The 25142-nt window shown below is 40.1% G+C and overlaps 2 protein-coding genes across 2 annotated transcripts in view; both read right to left on the bottom strand.

The window, feature by feature from the left end:
• Window positions 1-3006: 3006 nt before the first annotated feature.
• Window positions 3007-12315, bottom strand: dusp7 (dual specificity phosphatase 7). The gene is made up of 3 exons (XM_026306165.2): window positions 11401-12315; window positions 9377-9805; window positions 3007-7236 (listed from the first exon to the last, which is right to left on the bottom strand). Exons 1-3 carry the CDS (start codon window positions 11807-11809, stop codon window positions 6920-6922), a joined length of 1155 nt encoding a protein of 384 aa, XP_026161950.1. The 5' UTR covers window positions 11810-12315; the 3' UTR covers window positions 3007-6919.
• Window positions 12316-23039: 10724 nt separating this feature from the next.
• The window catches only part of poc1a (POC1 centriolar protein A), a 32392-nt gene continuing 30289 nt past the window's right edge, over window positions 23040-25142 (bottom strand). The window contains exon 11 of the mRNA XM_026305805.1: window positions 23040-24401. Within this exon, the coding sequence (XP_026161590.1) occupies window positions 24291-24401 (111 nt within the window). The 3' untranslated portion in view covers window positions 23040-24290. The remainder of the gene's footprint in view (window positions 24402-25142) is intronic.

Below are 25142 nucleotides of genomic sequence, written 5' to 3'. Positions count from 1 at the left end.
TTTATACTTTGGTCGTGTATGTAGTTGTAGTTACTCCCCAGGAGAAGCTGCTCTTTAAGAGCTGACCAGTGACTCGGTGCTACATTTTTCTTAATTTCAACCATTAATGACTTTCTGTGAGAATATTTATTCAATATGAGCATACAAAACATAACCTGGCTGACAATGTTTCCTTTAAACATATTTGCTGTTACAGAGCTGTTTTACACCGTATAAACATAATTTCATTGGCTTCAGTGATTAGTTGATTCATTTATTAGCTGGTCAACAAAACAATTAAATAGCAATTATTTTATAATGGATTAATCACTTGTGTTGTCTGAACATTTGCTAAAGAAACTTGTTTGTTTATTTGTGTTATTTCCGAAATGAAATATCTTTGCATTCAACAGCTCCATTGACTGTGGGTAATTATACGTAAATCATTTATTTTATTTAAAATTTAGACAAAACAATGAATCACTTGAGAAAAGAATTTGTAGATTACTGATTATTACTGATAATAAAAAATATTAGTGAGTTGCAGCCCTACTTATTTCCATGGGAGAGGATTGGTGCCTGTAGGTTTTCACAACCCAAGCCTCCTCCAAAACTTGTTAAGCCAAAATGACATACGAACATATGAACAAATGTGTATTTTTCTGCACACTAGCAGCACTTCACCACGGTGAAGTATCTCATTGTTTTCAGCTCTTCAAACCCACAGACGCTCTAAAGTAGAAAACACAAAACAGGAAATGGCACAGTGTATTGTCGATTAATTTCTTTAACTGCACCTGTTCTTGATAAACCCTCAGCTTTAATTACTTTAAATTACCATGGGAAACATTTCCTGTTACATGTAGCACCAGGATGATGATGATAGGCATGTGGGACACACTGTCATCACGTTGCCAGGAAACCAGAAAGTAATCAGTCAGCGGTGTCAATCATCATGTCCCCCTGCTCTTCAAACAGGATGGAGCCTTAATTTCCGTTATTTCACCTCACTGTAATATCCTGTCTGAATTACCATGAGGGGAATGGTTCACTTGATGGTGTGTAACAGCAGAGGAAGTTGAAGCAAAAATGAAGGAGAGCCTCTGTAGAAGGAGAGAAGACAAGTGAGGACAACAGTGGAGGAATCGAAGAGATATTTATAGACACCTCAGCTCAGCTCAGCTCAGCGCTGTCTTCAAGACGCCCTTTTTTTCACCAGCCCTCCTTCTCGCTTCCTCACGTTGATGATTGTCTCTCTCTCCCTCCCCCCCACCCCTCGCTGTCATCTTTCATGTGCATACTTGATGTGCCATTATTACCCATTAAATTAGAAGATAGAAAAGAAAGGAAAGGTTATGTAGGATCACATTTAATGGACACACAAGTGAACCAGTGTATTTCTTAGGAAAAGATGCTTATTGTAAGTTAGATGAGAGGATCAATACAGCTTTTATATATGTACAGTCACTATAGAGCTGACATGAGAAGCAGCTTAGTGCTGCACAACTGATGGAAACAGAGAAACTGCTCTGGCTCTGTCCACGGATATTAAACCCTGCCTACCAGCACCTTTACAGCTCACTAATTAACATGTTTTATCTTTTTGATTATTCAGTCCAGGCATGAATTGATAATTCAGAGGATAATGTGCCAGACTAATTCTTCACCAGGAGCAGCAGTCAAGCAACCAGTGGAAAACATAACTCTATAAAACAATGACTTGTTTTTGTTTTATTTTTTTTTTACACTTTGTTTTTTTTTTTGTATAAATGAAACAAGATGTACTTATGAGTGAACTTTCAAGGTGCTGATAAGGAAATGTTCTTACCTTTGAACACAACCGAGCTATAACAACTTTACCGTTTTCAGTCTTTGTGCTAAAAGTTAACTGGTTGCAGCTTCATATTTGTGGTATAGACATGAAACCCAGTTTTCTAACTCTTAGCCAGAAGACAAGTAAGTGTATTTCCCATAATGTTTTTCATGTACTGTAAACAATTCCATACACTTGCAAGTGTATATGGTATCATATACTGTACCATAAACAAGGTTAGACTGTGATCAGGGCAGATTAGGCAGGACTTTTATGTAAACACAAACATGTACCTTCGTTACTGCACACAAACACAAAGTGGTACATGAGAAGGAAAGAGGCAGAGTTTCAGTTTAAGCACTATGTAGCTCTTCAAAACCTTCAAAACCACAGCAAAGATGAAACACAACATAACCTGTGAGTGAGTGATTGTGGAGGAAGGTCAGTGGAAGTCTTAAGCAAAGCAAAACCTAAAGTCGAGAAAAACAAGCTGCTACAGTGTTCGAAGTTTTCATTCAGGTTTTGGAAGTCATCAAGTCTCAAACAGAAAATGTTAGCCTTTACTTTAACCATCCCTGTTTAGTCTCAATAAATAGTATCAACTAAAACATTAAATAGAGGGATGTCAAGAAACAAATAATTGTGACTTTGGAGATTACTAACAGTGGAAAATGGATATTGGAACTGAAATTAAAACGTATTGGAAATTAGTTTTATTGTTTGATGGAGTGGCACGTCTGTGTATTTAATGTAACACTACAGTCAAAAGTCACCTATCTTACGTTAGCATAAAGTCTGGAAACAGGCCCCAGTTTCTCTGTCCCTCCAGTCCCTGTGGTTTGTTCAGCTAAAAAGAGATAGCTTCAAAATCAACAGGCAGATATGTTGAACTACTCCTTTAATATTGCCCAAATTGTTCAGGATAGCTCTTGCACCATTTTCCCATATCATCTTGACCCCTTAAATAAACCAATGACTCACACCAGCTGTATGTGAAGCAGCTGTGACCAATTGACCAAAGAGCTTTGTTTCCCCATTTCTCTGTCAATTGAATTTAAACTGAAATTTTTCACAGGAATAAGAAAAGTATTAGAGGAAGGTCTACAGAAACATATTTTTGTGACGCAAAGTATACTTTTCTGCTTTTCCTGTGTCCTGTGAAGGAATTGGCACTTCAAATGATTGTGTGGTAAGGAATAAAAAGAAAACAGGTATTAAAGAAAAAAATATTTCAATATTTATTTGCGGTATAAACATGTCTTGTGTTGTTTCCACATACTGTACAATACATAGGGTCAATCGTGTTTCCTTCAGTAGACAGAAAGGTGAAACTGCCCTAGTTAACATGGCCCGTTTTTATACACAGACAGATTGCATCTTTTTTTTTTTTTTAAAAACTTTGTACAGCACAATACAAAACAGCTATTCAACGTGTCTGTTTGAAGCTGTAACACGATGCAAGATGCATTGTCAAAAAAATCCCTGAAAATTTCCTCACTGAGGTAACATTTTTAAAATCATTCACTTTTTCTTTCACTTTGTATTTTACGCTGCCCCCTCTCCTCTCCTCTCGCTCATTCATGTCTTTCCCTCGCAAACACATTCTTACCAAGATGTAGCTACAAGTTCAAGGACACAGAAACAGCTGTTCCCGTGATCTGGTAAATTTACAAACAGAGAAAAAGACTTGATTTCTCTTTCATTGTTACAAAGACACAAAAACACGAGAAAGCAGCTTTAAATCAACCATATTCTTTTTAAATAGAAAAGCTCCGTACTGAAATATATTTCAATCCTAGGGTGCAAGTGATCAAGTAATCAACATTATTCTTATAGTTATGTGGGATACGACTCAAGACCATGAAAGTCCATTCAAGCATGGTCTTATTTTCATCTCTGATGCTATAATAGGAGAGGAACACTTGCATATAAATTCATAACATATATATACTTTGATATATATGAAAATATTGAAAGGCCACAGGAATAGCATAGAGCACATTATATCAAAAAGAGATGGAAAAAGATCTTGTAATTATTTAAGCCGGGCGGGTGTAATCTGAAATATACTGGCATGCTGAACCGTAGGCTGTGTGAAGACGCGTATATGTGTGTGTGTGTGTGTGTGTGTGTGTGTGAGGCCCTCTATTAGGTTGGTATTGGGGACACTGGCCCTACATTTTGGACACCCCAGGTGAAATGTTACTTCAGTCCACAAGCCATAATTGAGCTGGATCTTGTATAACCGTATAGAATATAGTACAAAAGAACAAGAATTTAAAAATTTTGAGGTCTTGGATCTACAAAATACTGCAAAAAAGGTGTTTTGATATATTGCAGAGTAACAAAGAGGACCTCGTGTGACCCGTTATGGTAAAAAGACAGCTCACTTGTGTAGCATTACCATGTTATGATTCAAATAACAGATAACAAACATTTCAATATTTTTACACAATGTTTTTTTTCCCCCAAAGTGAGATACAAAGAGTATTGAACAGTCAGCATTAGAAACACGTTAGAAAGATTATATAAGGCCAGCTAAAACCAACCCTTTTTCTGATTCAACTGCTGTCCCATCTGACACCCAGTTCTTGGTTTCTGTTTTGACCCTGTCCACATCTAAGGTTTAAAACAAAATTTCTGTAGTTTGTTGTCAACCTGGGCCTCGTGCAAAAACTGCTCACGCAAACTGTTTTTCTAAAATTTTATTTTTTATTTTTATTTTCCTTATTGTGCCAGTAATTTAAAATAACTTCTCACATAGATACTCTTGCACGAGGCCCAGTGTGCCTACAGATCTTGCTAAGCCTAAGTGCCGCAGGGTTTTTCCACATCGGAATGACAAATTTTGCACATAATTTCAACATAATTTAAGAGTTTTATTATAAGTTGGTGCAGGATTCTCCCCTTTCTTTCTTTTTGCACATTTCAAATTGTGTTTAACATGTAGTGTAAGTGCTAATGATGATGTGGACAGGGTCTCAGAGAACTCCTTGATCACATGCTGTGCTCGCTGTGTTCAGCAGCAACAGCAATTTAAAAAAACGGTCCTCATCGTTCATCTTCCCACTTTGTAAAGCAACGTCCAACCTGTGGTTACATCTGCTGTTAGAGAGCTTACAGTAGCACATCATGCTCAGGTACACAAAATAATATTCTGATTACTATAATAGCTCTATAATATATATATATATATATCTATATTTGTTTAATATATCTCTCATATAATATACCCAAGGCTTGAGGGTGAATCAACTGAGACAAAATTTTCATCAACAAAATGGTTGATCCCTTTGCAGAAAGATCTTTCTTTCAGTTTTCTCCAATGCAGTTAAGGGACATGAAGCTTCTGAAATAGTTAAGTGCAGTCTGTAGCTGAGGCCAGTCCCAATCCACAACACTATAATCCCAACATGAAGACCGAGTTACAATCCCAGTCCTAGAGTCCCTTTTTGGCAAATCGCTGTAGAAAAAAACCTAAGATAGGTCAACAAACGGAACACCTTCCTCTTGGGCATAAAGAAGTTCGCAGTGTAGGTTGTACAAAAGAGCTGAGACACTTCTTTGCCCGAGATTGCTAAAATAAGCTGCCAAAAAAGTTGCTCAGAAATGTTAACCCCACCTCAATATCTCCAAGGCCAAACCTCTCATTCAAGTCTCTGCCTCAGAAAACAAAAGTCTGAGCTGCTAGAAACCAGTTTGGCAAAACAAACTAGTAAGACAATATACTGTGACACAATAACTGAGGAAGTTAAGAGTTTAGTTTTTAACTGAAACAAAATGAATGACTGAAGTAATCAAAGCTAGTGGAAACAAGTGGTACTTCTTGTTAGGCAACTGGATGAAAAGTCATGAGGGGAAGGAAGTAGAAAACAGGAACTTGAACTTGAAAACGGTTGGCCAAATGTCAAATCATCACCCATTCCCAACCACATTTCAAGTAACAACTCGTAGCTCCATGTCCGAGTCTTATCCACTGTCGGTCTCTAACCCAGCCCTAACCCTGAACTTGTCGTTTGCTCCCCCTGCACCGTGCAGCTGTCGGGACTCGTCGCAGCCTGGGACTGGCCTCTCCTCTCTCTCCCCTCCCCTTCTCTGAATGTCTCATTATCTGCCTGCTTCCAGCACTGGCTCCAAGTGCCAACAAGTCAATGGCTACACCACTGTGCAAACTGCATTAGGTCATTACAAACCTAAAACAAAACAAGGCCGTTAGAAACCTAAAAAACAAACAAACAAACAAAAAAAAATACAACTAGGAATACCACAACAACCTTCTCCTTTGTTTGCATCGCCACGCCCACACCCCTGCTTTAGTTTTACAATCTCTTAAGCCATTATCAGATTGGATTACTTTGTTCTTGGACAAAGATAAGATTTAAGATTTCTATGTGTATATATTTATATAAGGTATAGATCTGTGCATAAATGTACACAAAAATACATAAAAATGCATATAGACATACTGATTTTGTTAAGGACTCCCCAAACATTTTCTGCTATGTACGTTAACATACATACAGTAAAAACATACATACTGTGTGTATGTGTGTGTATATGTGCGTGTGTGTATGTTAAATTCCTTGGTTTTTAAAAACTCTACATTCAGTAGAGTCAGATTTCCACTTGGCACCAGTCAGCTCAGCTGAAGAGCTGAGGCAGAGAGACAGAGAGGATGCTGTCTCATAAATCGAGTGCTTTTTCTGCGTTTCCATCTTTGTATGAAGCTGTCGGTCCTGCTGTGACCTTCACTCAGTTTCTCAGTCAGTTGAGTTTCCTCATCTCGTCTTAGTTACAAGCGATCAAGGCTCTTCCTCCCTCGATTTCAATCAACTCAGAGGAGGAGGCCATCGCAAACCCACTTCCGTTCTCAGTTCCTCTGGGTTAAAAAAAACAAAAACAAAAAAAAAAAACACTCCCCTTCCCCTTTGCCAAATGTGACCTCAACTGTCCCTTCAACGCTGCTCCATGGCAAGGCTCTCACACAACGAGCCTCGGGAGGCTAAAACATTCATTGAACCTGGCTGCTCTCCCCAAGAGCAGCTACCTGTTACCATGGTAACAAGACCACTTTGACTGCTTCCCCCTCACCTCCTGAAAAAAAGGGGACAGTTCCTGCACTGATTTTCATGTGGACTCCAGGGTGTCCAGTTGAAAGACATTGTGATTGGTAGGCGTGGTGAAGAAGAGCTGGTCATGTGTCGGCGAGGACGTGTGGTTGTCGCAAGGGCTGTTGAGGCCCAGCGTCCGCTCAAAGTCCAGGAGCTGGCCCATGAAGTTGAAGTTGGGGGAAATGTTCGATTTTTTCCGCTTAACAAAATCGTAGGCGTCGTTGAGCGACAGGTTGAGCTTCTGCATCAGGTAGGCCACCGTGACGGTCACTGAGCGGCTGATCCCAGCCAGGCAGTGGACCAAGATACCGCACTTTTTCGAGCGTGCTTCATCTGAAGAATTGGGGGTGGGCAGAGGAGGAGTGGCAAAAGAGGAAGACGAGAAGAGGAAAATATGAGAGATAATTAGATTTTTATTTTGTGTATCATATACTGAGGTCTTCAAATTAATAATGAGCCAGAAGGAAAAATATGTCTCTAAGATTTTCTTATCTAAAAACGTTACTGACAACATTCATTTCTCATCTCTGATCTACACAGACACAGGGGAGACCATGCAAACTTCACACAGAAAGGCCTTGGGGTAGAACAGGATTCAAACCTGGAACCTTATTTCTGTGAGGCGACAGTGCTAACCACCACCATGCCACCGTGTATCGGGATTATAATCAATCTTAATATTGGAACATAGCATAAAAGAAGTCAATTAAAGTGTATGTTTTAATCACTGATTTGGCTTCTTTTCCATTTGCTGGGGGGGGGGTAGCAAAGAATTTTTAATTGGCATGACAGAATTTCGTAGAATGAGAAGAACACTCATCATTTTATATAATCAGACCAATTATCAATTCCTTATTTAGTCAGCCATCAAAAACTTCACCTCTAACAACTTTTCCAGAAAGAAAAAGCCAGAAATTGCTGGTCCCAGCATCTTAAATGTGAGTATTTTCAGTGTTTCTCTATATTTTTGTATTTCAATCCAGAATGACCTTTGTCAATGACAGCAGAAAGTTATGTTTCATTCTGCTTTCTAGCGCTTACTCTGCAGAAAAACCTGAATTTAAAAAAAAAACAAAAAAAAAAAACAAAAAAAACATCTTACATTATTAACAGGCTACATTCATCCATCTTCTATCAGTTTGGATCCCTTGCACTCACTACAGGCCATTAGTGCGAGAGTTAAGTGCTTCTTTTCTGTATTTCTTCTCACTCTCTCTTCCTTTCATCCTCTCCTTTATCCCTCTCGGCCTCTCCTCTCTCTTGCTGCCTGAATCTCTTGTTGTATGATTGGGGTCAGCTGGATCATGAGCTCAGGCTGCCAAGCGCATGTCAAATTAAATTTATATGTGACGTGTGCTCACTTTCCACAGTAAGAAGGGGACAAAAATCCTCATGGGGGGGGGGCACTCAAACCCAAAAGTACAAGGCTCAGAAGTCAAGTAAATAACAAGTAGTTATAATCTGCATTGAACTGATTGTCATTATGCGACATTAAATCAAATTGCTTCTGTTTTAATTATATAGTAATGCACACATCTTCCATTTGTCAGGCTATTAAAATGTCAGAGTATATCAAATCCCTCCCTATCTAGGTTCTTGATTACGTAAAAAAAAAAAAACAAAAAAAAACAAAACATCCCTGCTCCAACAATCATTTCAGATATTTAAGGAACGCACACTTTACAACGGTACAAGTTCACATCTGGGTTTCCTTTTGAGCTCGAGCTTCTTTCCTTTACCCATAATTACCCTGCGGTTACCGAAAAGATCTGATGTAATCCCTGCTCATTACAGCCAGATGGACAGCTCCATTTAACTTTGACATGACCCATATCTGTCCTGGCATATATCACACTTCCTCCCACCTAAGGAGAATCATTAGACTTAGTGAAAAAGAAAAAAAGTCAGGGGCCTGGACAAAGATGAACGTGAAGGCTTTGGTACTGACTCAGAGAGGGAATTCACTCATTCTCTGGGAGTTGGAAGGAAGGATGGGAATTATGAGAAACACTGAAATGAATAATGCAGAAAACTGGAAAGCAAGTTTAACGGATTGGATTCACCTGGCTTCAGTATGACATCGTTCCCATTCCTAGAATTGGCTTCATTATTTTGTGAGTTTGGGTTGTGTAATTTATCAGTCATGGTAAGACACAGGGAAGCTGGCTTAGCAGTCATATGCTAATATGCAATATAGTTCATAAACTATAATCGCCATTGTGGAGAATTGTGACTGAGGAAGAGCAGACATAACAGTGATTTTCAGAAGTCAGCTTCTGATACGTGAAGCCTTTTGGCTTTTCTTAGTTTTACTTCATTATAAATGTTGCATTTTTTTTTTAAAATGTTTTCTTGCAAAATAAACTATTTTAAGACATTATGTCTGTCAAATGAAGAGTACCAAAGAGTTGTGAGCTAACCCTTGATGTATCTCTAAACATAACAGACTTGAGTACTCTTCACCTTTACTTACCAATGAATGAAATGGCTTCTGGGAAAAACTGCGAGAGGTTCTGGCTCCAGTGATCAGAGATGGGGATCTGTTTGTACTTGAAATCGCCTTCGTGTTCGAACATGTTGGGCAGGTTGGGCGTCACATTGAGGATGTACTTGATATTGTACTTGCTGAGCACATCCAGGTTTGTCGAGTCTTTGGCACAGCCCAGGTAAAGGTACGGCAGGATCTGGACGGGGAACGCTGGCTGGTTGTTTGGCAGAGGGCTGCCCTCTGACTCCGTGGCGCTGCCTGGCTCGCGGTCAGATTCTCCGTCCGAGCAGTCGGAGCTGATGCGGAGTCCGCCCAGACCGAGGACAGAGGCTGGTGGGGAGCTGCTGGGACAGGAACAGTCCAAATTGGTCTCGCAGTGCTCGGGGTACTCTGACTGGAACTTGTTAAAGCCCCCTGGAGGTGAAGGAAAATAACAGCCAAAGGTCAATATTAAGATAAAGCCAAGAGAACCATTACACTGAGGGGTGTAAAGAAATGCACCCTGAACATCAACACCCACAGGCAGGTTACTGTGTGTGTGGCCAAATGTGTTATTCAACATTACAAAATGGCAGCTGAATGCCAAGGCTGCATCATCAGGAGGTGGATCATGAACCCGAATGATACTAAACTAAAATGTTGTACATTTTTCACCCTCATGAACAAATTAAAAAGAAAAGAAGAAAAAACAAAACAGATCCATAAAAACATAAACAATTACAAAAATCTATACATACAAATAACAGCCATGGTGATAACAAATAAGAACACATAACATTTTAAAATAGAAAAATCTACTACACACACTAAAGTCATTACAGTAAATGAGTTTCCTAATTGCAGCATGCCATGTAGGAGTCAGGTAGAGGTGAAATGTATCCAAATGAAACCACATAGAGACAGATGTGAGAACAGCAGTGTTCAAGCTTGAAATGTGGGTGTCATGTTTAAATAGTGATATGGTGAAAATGCAGCAACTGTAGTCCTGTCATCTTTTTGATGTAGCACTACATCACACACTGATGTGACAGCTCCTCTGACAATAATAAGGTGATACTGACGTCATTGTGAATAAGCTGGACAGATGTGCTCCATTGAGAAAAGCTGAGCCCTGAGGGTGTGTGTGTGTGTGTGTGTGTCTGTGGTGGGGAGCAGGACAGTCAGCTGTGCTACGACACCACACGGCTCTGCGCACTGGACTTTTTGTGAATGGCAGCTCGGCTTGTGACTCCATTGAAACAGGTCTAGGGATCATCTACGGATCAAACACGTTCCTCTCATTTATTACGATTTATTCCCTCAGTCGTAACATTTTCTGCCCGTCTGTTAAAATGACGTCTTTTCTTTTCGGTGCCGGAGGATTATTCACAGCGCGTCGTCGTCGTCCTCCCTGTTCATTCATGAAAAAAAAAACTGCTTTCCTGAAGGAACACAACATGGCGGGGTCTTCTTCTTCTTTTTTTTTTTTTTTTGTAGCATTTATTGAAAACACACTTGACCCAGCTCTTCCTAATAAAGACACCTGAGACTGTTTCTTCCGCTCATCACTGACGCGATTCTGTCCTAAGCCAATAACGTCGCCAAAAACGTGAATGAAACTGTCAAACGTCGGACTTCATTCAGCCATGGATGATTTATGTTCTCTGTTGTTATAAATGTCAAAATAAAAGTTAATTGTCAAAATAAAAGTTTTTTTTTATTATTATTAAAAAGCAGCCAGCGAGGAGACACCTGGAGATTAAAAACGCAGTAAATCTCGAATGATCTGGTTAAAATTGATCTACGCTTAAAAACTTTCCTGCAGCGATTGTTGACGTGATGGCAGCGACACCATCAGAACAGTCACGCGTGTAATTCGGTCCAAATGGGACAATCTCACCTCGTCTAATTAGTGACATTAAACATTTTTGTCTCAGGTTGAAAGTCAGTGGAGTGTATTTGTTTGTTTGTTTTTTTAATGACTCCAACATTTGAAACAAACGTGTGTGTGTGTGTGTGTGTGATCTCACCCTCCAGAAAGAAAGCCTTGCACCCGTCGTCCCGAAGCTTCTGCAGGAGCAGCCCCAACACGGAGCTCCCCAGTCCGGACTCCTGCCTCTCCGAGGTCGCCTCGTCGTACAGAACCACCACGTCCGTCTTGCACCGCTTGACGAATTTTTCCTTGTCCTCGTTGTTGGGGATGATGGAGCGGATCGGGAGGTTGCCCTTCTTCAGCCTCCGGAGCATGAGCCCCGGGATGGCCAGGTTGATGGCCGACTCGATGTGCGAGGACTCGTACAGCTCATGGGGTCTGCAGTCCAGCAGCAGCAGGGAGCTGACCCCGGACTCCAGCTCCTCCTGCAGCCACTCCACGCTCTTACTCGACATCATCATCATAGTCACGATCGCAGAGCCTCCCCGCAGATGATTAATTTTCATCAGGAAAACGTTAGTCCGCCTGTCGCCTGCTGTGACATGAAAACAGAATAGAGGAAAAGAGAAAAAAAAAAAATCACGGCGCTAAACTTCCCTTCCCGCGGCCACCACCACCGCCGCTTCTCCTGCTCCTGCGGGCGCGCACACACACGCACCCAACACGCAGTTCCACACACATCCAACACGCACGCACCGATGCCCCTCTGGTTGGAGCACGAAACTTGAACATGCAGAGGTCGCTTTCCCTCCTTCTTTCAGTCCGATAGAAGTGGAGCTTTCATTCCAGTCCATCGACGTCCATTTGGCGACCCCCGTTCCAAATTTTACGCGTCCGCGCAGCCACGAAACGGCCAAGAGATGCGTCGCTAGCGTCTCAGAAGTAGAGTTCCGAACGAGGCGCTGCCGCTAAAGCCCATGATTATTGTTATTATTCGACATGCTGGCCCGTGGAGCGCCTCTGGCTTGTCATTTCCACTGGATGCGTTAAAGAGGCTCTGCGGGCTTGTCATCGAGAGGAGGGAGGAGCGCAGAGATTTAAAGGCGCAGAGCTGCTAAAGATTCACAGGAGCTCTCCGCGCTCACACCACACACACGCGCGCGCACGCACACACACACACACACACTCTCTCTCTCTCTCCATTCATTGACAGCAGTCTTAGTCTTAACTTTGAATGATAGATTTGGTTTGACTTAGGATGGGATCTCTGCAATTAAAAGCCAGTCTTTTATTTTTATAAGGGTGTCTGTTGCAGTGGCGGAAAACTAAAGCATATTACTAAAAACTGAAGTGCCCTTCTTTACTTTTTCTTTTCATGTTACTCAGTACAGTTTAGAGAAAAAATGCACTTTTTAATCCTCTATATTTATTTGACAGATTTAATATTCTGGTTTCTGCGCGCAAAACATTTGAAAAGCTTATAAAATATGATGCTTTGTTATGAATCAGATCATTACACCTCAAAACGACTAAAATGATCAGTCGATTAATCAATTAGTCCACTGATAGAAATCGGCAAATAAGCACTTTTTCATGCAACAGCTTCTTGAATGTGATTTTTGGTTTGCATTTTATCAGCCTAATTATAATGTATTGTGATGTTTAAACAGCTTTTCAGTTTTTTTTAAAAAAAAACTTTGCAATCCAATAAACTAAATGAATTATTTAATAAATAATCACAACATTAATCCATATTCAAAATAATCATTACTCATGGTCTTATATAAATGAGTCACACCTCAACCAACAATATTAACATTATAATACACGACAGTATTAATAGTTAGAAGAGAGATTTTTCAACATAAAGTGTATTTCCTTTTAATAGTTTAAGCACATTTCCCGAATGAGTATATTTACTGGTTTAATGAACTATTGATTTTTCAATTTATATCCTATATTCACTCAGTTGGCCTTTTTTAGGTACACCTATCCATGGAGATGCAATTCAATTAAACTGATCTGCCCAAAAATCTACTTTAATGATGCCTATAATGTCCAGTTTTGTAAACAATGCCATAATCATGTCCTGAGGTCAGGACCCATGTTGTACTGGATTACATTTCCTACTATTCCACTGGCTGTTTAGCCTAGTAAGACATACTAAACTTGATAACACGGGATCATCACCTGGTTCAGGTTCAGTTAGGCCAACCAGCTGCTCATAGCCGACAGTATCACTGCAACTACTGATGTGGTTTCATCATCAAATATATATTTTTTGGAATTACTGAGGACATGGTTAATCTATAATTATATAAAAAGTGACCTTGTTAACTACAGAATCCATCACTGGGTCATCACTCCCTTTCACCACGAATGACCTAATAAGGCATCAGCAGGTTGTGACAGAGGCAGAAAGGGCAAAAAGAGGAGCGTTTGATTTCCTCACAGCTGCAGAGAAGAGGAGTGGGGGATGCACCAGCTGCAGACAATGGCTCTTTATGCCCCCCAGTGACTTACGCACAAGCACAAACACACACACACACACTCACTAACAAAACACAGGCACATACATACATGCATACACACAAGTACACAGTCACACACTGAAACTTTAGGGCTCTTGTGTTTCAACTCCTTTCATGGACAACAGGCTCTCTGAGAGTGTGTGTAGCTAGTCTGTGTTTGTGTGCGTGTGTGTGTGTGCGCTATTCAGTAGTAAACAAAACTATCATCATTCATTTTGAAACTTTGGGGACTGAAGCTCTGCTTATGATGAACCTCCATCAGATTGTGTGATAATTGCTAACTGTAGTGCTACAGTATAAACTGAACAAAAACCAGCAGATTTTATCAATCAGCAATATTTTTCTGCAGTAGAACAACACACCGATGCTTTATGTTATACATAAATAGAAGGAGAGGACTGCAAAGTGGGATCAGAGTCAGGGCAAACAAGGCAACATGATGTACTGGTTTTGAAACGAGTCTGACGTGTGGATGTATTATAGGAATGACACACCAGCTTGAACTGAATGCAAATTGCTCAAAAAAATATTTGATAGGTTCCAAATTTGCTTTTGTGTTGTTTACCCCACTGCACAACCACTTAAGTGTTTCTCCCTCGTCCCCAACGTGCTGTCAGTCAAACCAAGGACATTACACAGTGACGATGGTATGAAGATTAAACACACTTGTCTAGCCTCTGGAAAAGTCTCACAAATAAAAAGCTTTTACCGGCCTTGTTTGTAGTTTGAGGTATCTTGTCAGTCTTAATCTAGCAGTTTTAATGTTTCTTTTTTTAATGGTGGCCTACTGGGAAAATGCTTTATGGTGGATCCACTGAGGTGGATATGGTGTGGACATTCATTGCCTTGCAATACAATTCACAATATTTCCGTAAATGTTATTCATTAAGAGCGTAACCGTCCAGAGCTCAGTCAAGCAGAACTAAACTGCTTCATCAGGACTGGGTGGATCAGATTTGTTTGGCAGTAGCCTGGTCACTCGGGCAAAGTTCAAAATCAAAACCTGACGACAGATTTTGAATGAAATGTACCTAAATCCCGACCAATATGTGACATGCATTTCTTTTTTCACAAGTTCTAAGTTGAATTAGAAGGTCCTGTATGTTTCAACTTTTCTTTCTTCATAAATATCAGTGGTGCAATGATTTTAGAGTAAAAGCAGAACAAGGACAAATAATCTCATGAAAAAAATAGGAAGTACTTACTACAATCTGAAGGGCAAAACAACATGAACTCATTGCCAGATTTACTCATCATTTTCAGCCTACTTGCTCATACATGAGTCAACCCTCTTTAATCTGCCATTTTGGAAAACACAGATCGTTTACACTTCCTGTTTCACAATATTTCAAGTCTGTGTCAACACCGCCAAGTTTTCAGAAAACTGCCCTTCTCCGTACACCACTGCTCCAGGGCCTTTTAATCAGCATTATTGTTCTCATATTCAAATGGGATACGAAGCACACAAAGAAATGTGATTGTGCAATATAACCTATTCAAATGAAAAAAAAAAAAAACAAACTATAAATGAAATATGAATCTATTTGCTTGTGCCACACAGAGCCATCCTTCACTGCTGGAAAACAACTTCAGCCAGATGGAAAAGACTTTAATGCCATTTAAAACCAATACTCCACAATGGTGGAGTCATTTTCTGAAACATGGTGCTGAGATTAGCTCAAACTCTTTTTTTTGGAAATATAAAGTTGGAATTTCTTTTATCTTCTTATATATTTTCCAGGGCGTGTGAACTGTGTTGTGTTACACAGAGAGGCATTTCTGTTGGACTGTTTAACTGTAACTTAAAAAAGAACCTATAATATAGTGCCTTTAAATGAATATAATCAAATGAAACACTTTCTAACACCCCAAAACGTCGGGCTTGTTGTTTGCAAACTTACTGAGGTTTGTCTTTTTAATCCAATATCTGTGGTGAATGTGGTTATCTTCTTTTGAAATTTTTAAATATAAATGGCACCAAAATTATTGTTAAAATGTATGTTTCCTTACTGGAGAGGAACATTTGAAGTTTAGTTTGACTTCAATGAATATGCATGAACATGTAGAGCACTTCCAACGTTATCTTCGTGGACTTGTTGGGGCTTTCTTACCCATGAACAGAAACTCAACTTGGAAAGTGTGATCCAGAAAACCTAACCATATTCCTGAAAAAATGACCGAGTCGCCTCCAGAATTTGCTTAGAAAAAGTCTACTTATTCATTAGCAGAAAAATGAAAAAGTTTGGACTTCAGGCTTCGGCAGAGATGTAAAATTCTTGCTCTTGAGCAGAGCCATTCAGATCAAGCAGGGTTTGCAGCGCTTAGTCCCAGTAAAACAAAGTTAAAAATTGAAGAACCTTTATCTCGTGTCTGTTGTTACTCAAACAGGTCACATATACAACACAATAACCGTGTGATTTTCCTCCTCTCTCCCTAAAGAAAACTAGGAAAATACCAACTTGGCACTAGCGTCTGTTTCTTGTTTCTGTCTGACATCTCTTTAAGGCAGACTGTGGTTTAAACCCACTCACCTCGGTGATGGAGTGAGGTGGTCACCCCTCTCCCATGCTAACGCTGGCATTTCCTCTGCTGTTTCCTTTGCCCCCTAACACATAAAAACAGGCCTGGAAAACATATCAAGCACTTTTGTCTCTGTTAGTTGCTCTGTTACTTGCACCTATTCAATAATCAGATACATACAGGCAATGAGAACTATTGATTATTGGTAAAACTATTACAATTAGCTTTTTTTTTTTCAAGAGGATTAATAAGAACAAATTTCAAGGTATGTACAATGCAGTGACTGGCTCAGGTGTAATTCTCCAAGATTCTCATGCTATTTAGAGAAACACATTACATAAAGGGAGTATTGGTTACAGTTCTATTATATTATATTACAGTGTAAGTACTGAATTGGATTACAGTTCATCTATACTCCTCTGCTTCTGACAACTTTGTCCACTGTGAAGCTCTTTGAAAGAAAGCAAAGTGCTATACACATACAGAAGATTCTGTATAATCCTTTAGAAACATTAACTATAGGCCTATGTAAAATGGCTGGATTTTTGATCGTTATAAAGAAACAGGTTACACTTGAGTGACTCCATGGCCTGGCATGTAGCAACATCCCCTAAACAACAACAACCAGCGGAGATGCTGAACTGATGCTTCATCATCATAAAATATCTACACACAGCCTAAAGTGTATGGGATGAGTGCTCAGTGTGTTTATGCTGTGAACTCAGAGACACAGAAGTCACTGAGTTGAATTCAGAGACATTAGAGACATGACACAGGGAAGAGAGATGTATAATCAACTTCAGAGACAAATGGTGGAGAATGGATTTAAAGAGGATCTGACAGAAACTGTTTACAAATGTGCATCTGAATCAAATTTCTTTCTAGTTGGAAACATAAGAAAATCAATTATATAAAACATTTGTGATGTCAAAAGTTTTGCTGTTTGCCATCCATAACCATCTTGAAGGGAGCACACCGAGGCCTTTATGCGTCACAAAGGTCATAGGGAGCTGGTTAGGGTGGATGATTGGGCTGACAAAGCACAGGACACAGACAATGGAAACCAGGTGTCGGGTTTTGAATTGTGCTTCTAGTGAGATTTTCAGCCCCATATAGTCCGATGGTCAATCAGATTGACATAGTTTTAATTATTTTATATTTGTATTAACCATGGTGATCCTCTGATGGCCAAATGTTATTCAAAACTTTGGTTTATAACCAAATACATGAAACACTAATGTAATTTCCATCCCAGGGCCAGAGCTGTGCAAAGGTGAAAAAGGAGCCAACTACTCTCCTTTTGTGTTTTTATTAGTTACTCAACTACTGCATTTGTGAAACCTTTCCTGAGTTCAACCGAGTGTAAAGTCCTTTGTGAAGAGACCAAGTTTAAGAACTTAACTCCATATTTAAATATATCACATCTCCCCACTCTCTGCGGCATCCGTTTTTTCCCTCCGCATTTTGTTGTTGAAGTAGTTGTGAGAGCCTCTAAGTCGCCTTTATACCTGCTTAATATCGTGATCTATTGTGAGTATTTTGGGATAATGATGTTAGCATTTAAACCAAAGCACCGGTATGCCTAAGAGAAGCAGCACAGAGCTACTACCATGGTGCGAGACTAATAATTTTTTCTCTAACCATCATTTTTAAGAGATGAGGAATGAAAAGTCTACTAACCCTAATGGAGTGGGCAGAAACACTGGCCATTGAAGAGTTAATGGAAAAAAATCCACCCGAAAACTGAGACACACAACCTGTGGTTAAAAATCACTTTGCTCTTGAAATTTGGAACAGCTCCCGAAAACACATCTGACTGATTTTGTTCCCAGTTTGAGTATTTTATAAATCACTGAATCAACATGACAAAAGCAACATTAATCCTGTTTGAGTTCAGTCTTTTTTAAACCACCTGTAATCTTCACCCCGCCTACGGTATCTAATCACCCTGCAGAGCAAACACACTGCACCAACGTAGGCAAGATTGTAAAAGCAGGGTTGAGTCATCGTGAGTTAATTCAGTCATCACCTAGTTCTCTTAAACACATACACACACACACACACAGACACAGACACACACACCTTTGGCCTCACCCCACTATATCACAATGACAGCTGAGAGGTTGGGCCATAAAGACATGTGGCCATAAGTGGTTAAATAAGACACTGTTGATCTGTTGTATCTCCTGAACACTTTCATTTCCCCCTTCCTCTGCTCCGCTGGTTTGAGACCAGCAGGAGTATCAACGATCTGGTGATTTCTAAAGTCCCGTTTACAGTCTGGATCACACATCCACACATACCTGAAACTGAATTCATGTTCATGTCAGTTTTCATGACAACCCTGTCTAAACCTAGCAAGCACATTATTTTGGTTTCAGCTACCATTACATGCCGCATTTCTGTTGAAAAGCTGCTTTAAATTGTTGGCGTGTGTCAGAGAGTCTGACCTTTAGAGAGAGGCAGGTGAGGTTAAGGTGAGGCGAGGCTTTGAGAAGGGGGCAGGTGTTCTCAAATTATCACGTTTGTTTTGTGGGCTGGCCTGTTGTAAAGTAGGTCATCAATTTTAAACTCTCAGCACACATTTACACACCATGTATTTGTGAGCTGGTTTTATTCGTGCATGTGTTGACTGACAGTTGCCCTTGGAGCATTTAGTTTATACTACACTGACGTGTCATGTTCTTCTGCAAGAACGTTTTTTTTTTTTCAGAACTGAAACGGTACCAAATTATACATGTGGACAGAACAAAAATCTGTGCTGAGTTGCAGATGTGAAAAAAGTTTTGGACTGAGTCAATTTGGTCAACAAGATTAAAAACCTTTCTTGTTGTAACATATTACAACATAGGAAAAAAAAATTAAACCTCATTCCCTCCATGCATTCATTCCCATTGGGACTGAATGGAAAAGATGGTTTTGGAAGAGAAGCTGAGGCGTGGGTTAGAGGAGCAGAGCGCCAAACCTCAGCCGCAGCCGACAAGCACGGCTCAGTCTCAAAGGGGGAAGGAGTAGGAGGCGATGAAGGGAGAGAAACGGGGGAGACGAGAGGTGAAGCAGGAAATGATGCACAGGGCAGATCTACCAAAATCCAGCTATGGTCAGAGAGACATGACAGGACTGAGGCTCAAATGTGTTTCTCATCTTTTTAACTGTTATGTGACAAAGCACTTTCATTGAGCTTGTACACCTGTACATACTACTGTTTCATGTTAATGTGACTTTGGATGGCCTTTAACCTAGGCCGTGGTACTGGCCTAGGAAATCTGTTGCTGATGGTTCTATCCATATCTGTATAAATACAGTCTGTGAAAAGCTGAAAAGACCCTGTTCTACTCAATAAAAAAAACCTGTGGAGTTTTTGACGTCTAATGGCACTGTGGAGCAGATTTTCTATGAGCGTCATTTGCAGGCACTGCTGATGCACCTAGAAATGCAGGACTGTCACAGCAAAGGCAAAAAGACTGCTTGCTAATAAATGTGGATGTAAACAATGCTGGATACTTTTAAGAAAATGGTATTTGCAAGTGCAGTGGCACAGTGGTCAGTCCTGTGAAAGACTAGAGATCTGTCCAGGGTGTACCCTGCCTCTTGGCCAATGTCAGCTGGGATTGGCTCCAGCCTTTCTAGCAAGTTAATCGATGGATGGACCTGAAAGGGTTTTCTGAGGAAAGAAGTGCACCACTGCAGTACCACTGCAAACAAAACTGGGACATAAGAACATAACAAGCAAATTACCTAGTATTTGTTACTGAGAACATGGTTTGACATCAAAAGATTTTTTTTTAAAACAATGCCACAGCAATTTAGACTAAAATGATGTAATGTGTTTTCTCATGCCTCTTTGAAAACTTTACATCTATGTTTGTAACTGGGATTCATGTAATGAACTGTATTCTTCCACTGGGTGTTTACATTTTTCGTCTACTCTGTGTGTGTAGCACAAACATATTTGTAGGCTTGTAAAAAACTTCTAGTGCACCTGACTCTGCTGTGACTCTTGTTTCCACAATGTTTGGTTATTTTACTCTGATTGCTCATAATTGATCTGTGTACTTTGTATCCTCAGAAACACAAAATATATATTTCCTAGAAATACAAAAAGTACCTAAAAGTACTACCACCACACTTTCAGTATTTTGGTTAGCAAAGAAGCTCTATAACAGAGGTTAGTAAAACTAAAAATATGTACTGGCAATAGATGTTTTGGGAAAAACCGCCTGTTTTGCAGCCACTGTGAAATGATGAATGGTGGTGCAGCCTCCACCAGCTGCAACAGGGCACAGCCATCAGAGAACTGGTGCAAAGTCTCAGTCTCATAAATCTGTTGGAATGTAACACAATGTTTGATGAAACAAAAAACTATGAGGAGAAAGAGAGCACACAGACCTGATACATTAAATTAGTAAAACACTAAAACATGCTCATGCTCACACACAGACACACACACACACACACACACATCTATATCTAAGCAGTGGCAGCAACCACAGCACACCAGAAAAAAACATATCCAGATGTTCTCCTCATAGGATCACTAACCCACTCCTGCGCGCACACACACACACACACACACACACTTGTGGGCCACACATGGGCTACATATTACAGAGCTTTGCACTCCAACTTTTCTTTTCTCCTCTCTTTTTTCAGACAGACACATATTTACACAGCTATACTTGTGAGGACCTTCATGATGATATGATAGGGCTAGCCAGCCCTTAAATCTACACTTAACCGACGTAAATAAACTCTGATCACCATCTGCTTCAGTGGAACACAGCTGGTTCAGGTGCCAGAGAAACAATTAAACACAATCCAGGAAGTCCAGTTTGAGCAGCAGGTCACCGGGTTCAAAGTACTGTACAGGGGTTGATAATAGTCTGTGAGGATTTTACAACTCCGATAGTCACAGTGGTAACTACTTTATCTTTCCTCACAGTTATCACAAGATAAATATTATAAAATTCAGCTTTCACTTTCACTCATAAAGGAATCTAGGAGGAATGTGCTCTTCCCTGTATTTGACTGGCCACCACAGCGTCTTGCCGGATGTCATCTCACTGCGAGGCAAGAAAAGTTGAGCCAGGTTAAACATTTTTGCCTGTTACCCAGCAGCGCCAACGCAGTAAGCCCTGACTCAGATGAATGAGGGGCTGAAAATGGCCTTACTGTAAATTGAAATAGGGCTGCAACTAAAAATTATTTTCACTAACAAATAGTAGCACTAATGGTACTTAAGTAAATGTATTTTACACACACACACACACAAAACAAACTCATATTTCTAGAATTATTAGGACACTCATAGACATAATGTGTTTCCTAGACCTCTAACCTAAACCTAATTCTAACCCTGACCCTAAAACCAACCTCAAACAGCAGTCTGAAAAAGTAAGGAATGGAAAAATGTCCTAACTTTGCCAAAAGGTCCTCATTTGGATGCAATCATGCTCAAAATGGTCCTAACAAAGGTAGAAATATAAGTACGAACACACACACATACACAGTCAAGCCTAGCAGTTATTGAACCCACTCATTCAGCCCCTTCTTTCCTCTACTAGAGCTCCTGGCAGGCTGTCTGGTTGAGGCCCATAGCAAAGGGAGCCGTTTTCTCTGGCATGAGTTTCTGTGTGTGTGTGTGTGTGTGTGTGTGTATATGTGTGTGTGTGCACGGGCCCCAGACAGGAAGGAAGAGAGTGGGCCCGGCAGCACAGCTCCAGAATTCGGGTTTTGTTTTTCTTCTTTTTCCATCAGTACAGAGCCTGAGCGGGGTCTTAAAGAAACAGTCATTAATATTTTTCCCCTTGCATTAGGACTCAGCATTTAAACATTTTACCAGTTTAAATAAAAAACTAACATGAACACATAGCTTTTATGGTTCAAATGAATCCGTTCTTCGAGAGTTTACTGCATGCGTCTAATCGCAGCTCCAGGCTCATTTTCATTGAAGCTTCTAAAAATAAAGAGTACTGATCCAGCATCAGTGGTTAGGTTACGTAAATCACTCGAGGGGGGTGAAACATAAGGATTTTGGACATAAGCATGACAGGCATATTACGTTACCTATTGTAATAAATCCTCACTTCAAATCTGGCAAAGAAAGGGTTGAAAGTTACTTGCTGGTGAGCGATGGATGACACAGCTCAAAGCTCAGGATCTTACCATCTCTGCTGAGGACAATAAAGACAGGAAAGCCATGAGTTTTCTGGTAACTGCTCAGCCTCTGTGGACAAATCAGAGTGGGACACTTTTTTTTTTGTAGTTACTTCTGACATCATTGTTTTAGCTAAGATTGTAAAAACAAACCCTCTTTCACTTAATACACAAAGCTTGGTCTTATGAAAGAGAAACCAGCATATAACCAGTTGTTATATCAATTAATTTCAATTCAGAGGTAAAATTGAAAAACATTTATTAAAAAGGTACACAATAACTTACTTTCAGTGTATAAAAGTTTCAGACACAGGAAAGAACAAGATACTTATCTGTCAAACTGGAGAAATTACAACCAGGTGTTGCTCCACTATTCTAACCTTATGCATAAAATCAGAATAATGGCATTAACGGTCAATAAATCCCATGAAAATCAATCTCTCAATACTTTTACATCCCTAACCATTTTGTGGAAAATCAGTTAGTAAACTGTAGTTCTGTAGCACCATGAAAGAAACACAACACAATTCGATAAGATACAACAACAGTTTTAAAGAATGAATAAACATAAAGAAATCAATCAAAATAAATCACTTAAACTGGTGTTAAAATGACAAAAAGAATGTTCCCAATAAAGGTACCAAGTCATAGTGCTGGTTACTACTGTTGCCCCACGGCAAGAAGGTTCGACCTCAGGGCCTTTCTATGTCGAGGTTGTTTATGTAATGTCATGTAATACTATATATCCAGACTGTATTTATTGTGGATCAATTAGATCCTGATCAACTTGCTTAAGGAGCTCAGCTTACCAATATGGCAAATCAAATTTCTGCTTCCTTAGTATTTATGGCAGCAGGATGATGTATGTGGTATCAACCCAAAACTATAGGTAACATGACGCAACACGTCACCCAGTGTAAGTGTTGTGCATTAATGTCATTGCAAGTGTACTTGTGGCAATAATATAGTTCTAGATACTAAAGTTGAATCAGGCCATGCAGACGGCGTTTGTTAGTGCTACCAGTTCGTGGTCATTTTAGCGTTTTCATGGGATTTGTTGACAAAATAAATAATACAAATGCAGATTATCACCGACCCAATGCTTCACAAACAACAGCCTCAAAAGTACAAAGCTGAACACAAAGTTTGTTTATGTAGGACTAAAAAAAAAGGCACTGTACTGGCTCTGCAATAACTTCTCTGTTAGTTAATTTAAAACTGTCGGCGTTAGAAAAATTAATGAACCTTCTGACCAAATTCAGGCACTTTTCAATGAGCTTTTCTCCATTTGAAAAATGATTATGTTGATGTATTAGCACGAGAACAACAACTGCACAAAGATGCATTTTACTGCCTGCATTCTGTGCATGCTTGCACACACACAAACTGAGGTAAAATGAACACATGTGCAGTGCATAGGCAAGTATAAAGGTCTTTTGCATGTGTCTACACTTTTGCAATGGCAACCATTGTGCAGACGCACATATAGGCACAAACATACAAACACGCACACACACAGTGACTGGAAGCAGTATGTCCTTCGTCAGCAGAAAAGCAGCTGCACCCTCAGCACTGGAAAACTTTTCTAATATTAAACTCCTTCACTAGTGATATCTCTTTGTAATATATCCAGACACAGTACATCTGCAGTAAAGCTCTGGATTTCACATCCATCCAGGGAAATGGCCCAGGACAGCTCATTAGCATACGTGTGACTGTATGTGTAGGATCTTGTATTTTTGTGTGATCTTGCAACAATAATGTGTTTTTGTTCATGGTGATGATGTGACCTCCATTTCCCCCCACACCACAGCTCAAGGTATTGCTCACGTCGCCATCTTTAGTCGTCCTCTCGTTTCTGGAGATGTAGACCAATCTCCATCTGGTTCTCCAAACACTCCTTGAGCTTGTCCTCTGTCAGCGTCAGCCGCTGCTCTAAGATCGAAACCGTCTGGATGAGGAAAGGAGAGTGCAGGGAAGATTAAAGAGAGCAACACGAGACAGAGAGAAAGGGGGAAGGAAGGAGATGGATAAGGGAGACAGAACATGTTAGTGAGGGCTGTACAGCATCAGCTTGACGGTAATGACTTTATAATGGCTGTTTGTGTGTGTGAAAGAGGCAGTTTGTGTGTGTCAGAGACCGATGTTGTGCGTGCAAGACAATCCAGCTGATTATCGCAGGGAGATCTGTTGCCTGAGCTGAGAACAGCAGAGGCTCTGTGTCTGGCACGCACCCTCTTGTTCTCCCTCTCACACAGTTGCATAAACACACATATGTACAAAGAAAGTTGCTTTCCGGTACAAGACAGGCATGAGTGGGTAGTGAGATCACAGTGCGACATACTTCTCTCAGCATCCTCCAATGGTGCTAGTATGTGTTGTATATTCCTGTGTGCGCATTTGTGCACTGTGATATCTGAGCCTGTTTACCACAAGAGCCTCCAGGTGTAATTTTCAGTGGTGTCAGCGGCTAAATGAAAAGAGGACAGAACTGACTTTTTCATCTTTTCACTACTGGAGCTTCAGCAGTCACATCAGGAGAATAATTAAATCAATCTTCTATCACTCAAAACAAATAGTAAGAATTTAAAGGTTGGTGTCCCAATAAACCAGGATTGAACACATTACTGCAAATTTCAAACACCTGCTTCTGGTTTTAGCTATTAAAAAAAAAACAAATAAATCCTGTTGC

The sequence above is a fragment of the Mastacembelus armatus genome, chromosome 5 (genome assembly GCF_900324485.2).
Source record: "Mastacembelus armatus chromosome 5, fMasArm1.2, whole genome shotgun sequence".
Lineage (NCBI taxonomy): Eukaryota > Metazoa > Chordata > Actinopteri > Synbranchiformes > Mastacembelidae > Mastacembelus > Mastacembelus armatus.
The sequence above is the reverse complement of the archived record's forward strand: the minus strand, read 5'-3'. Positions and strand labels throughout refer to the sequence as shown.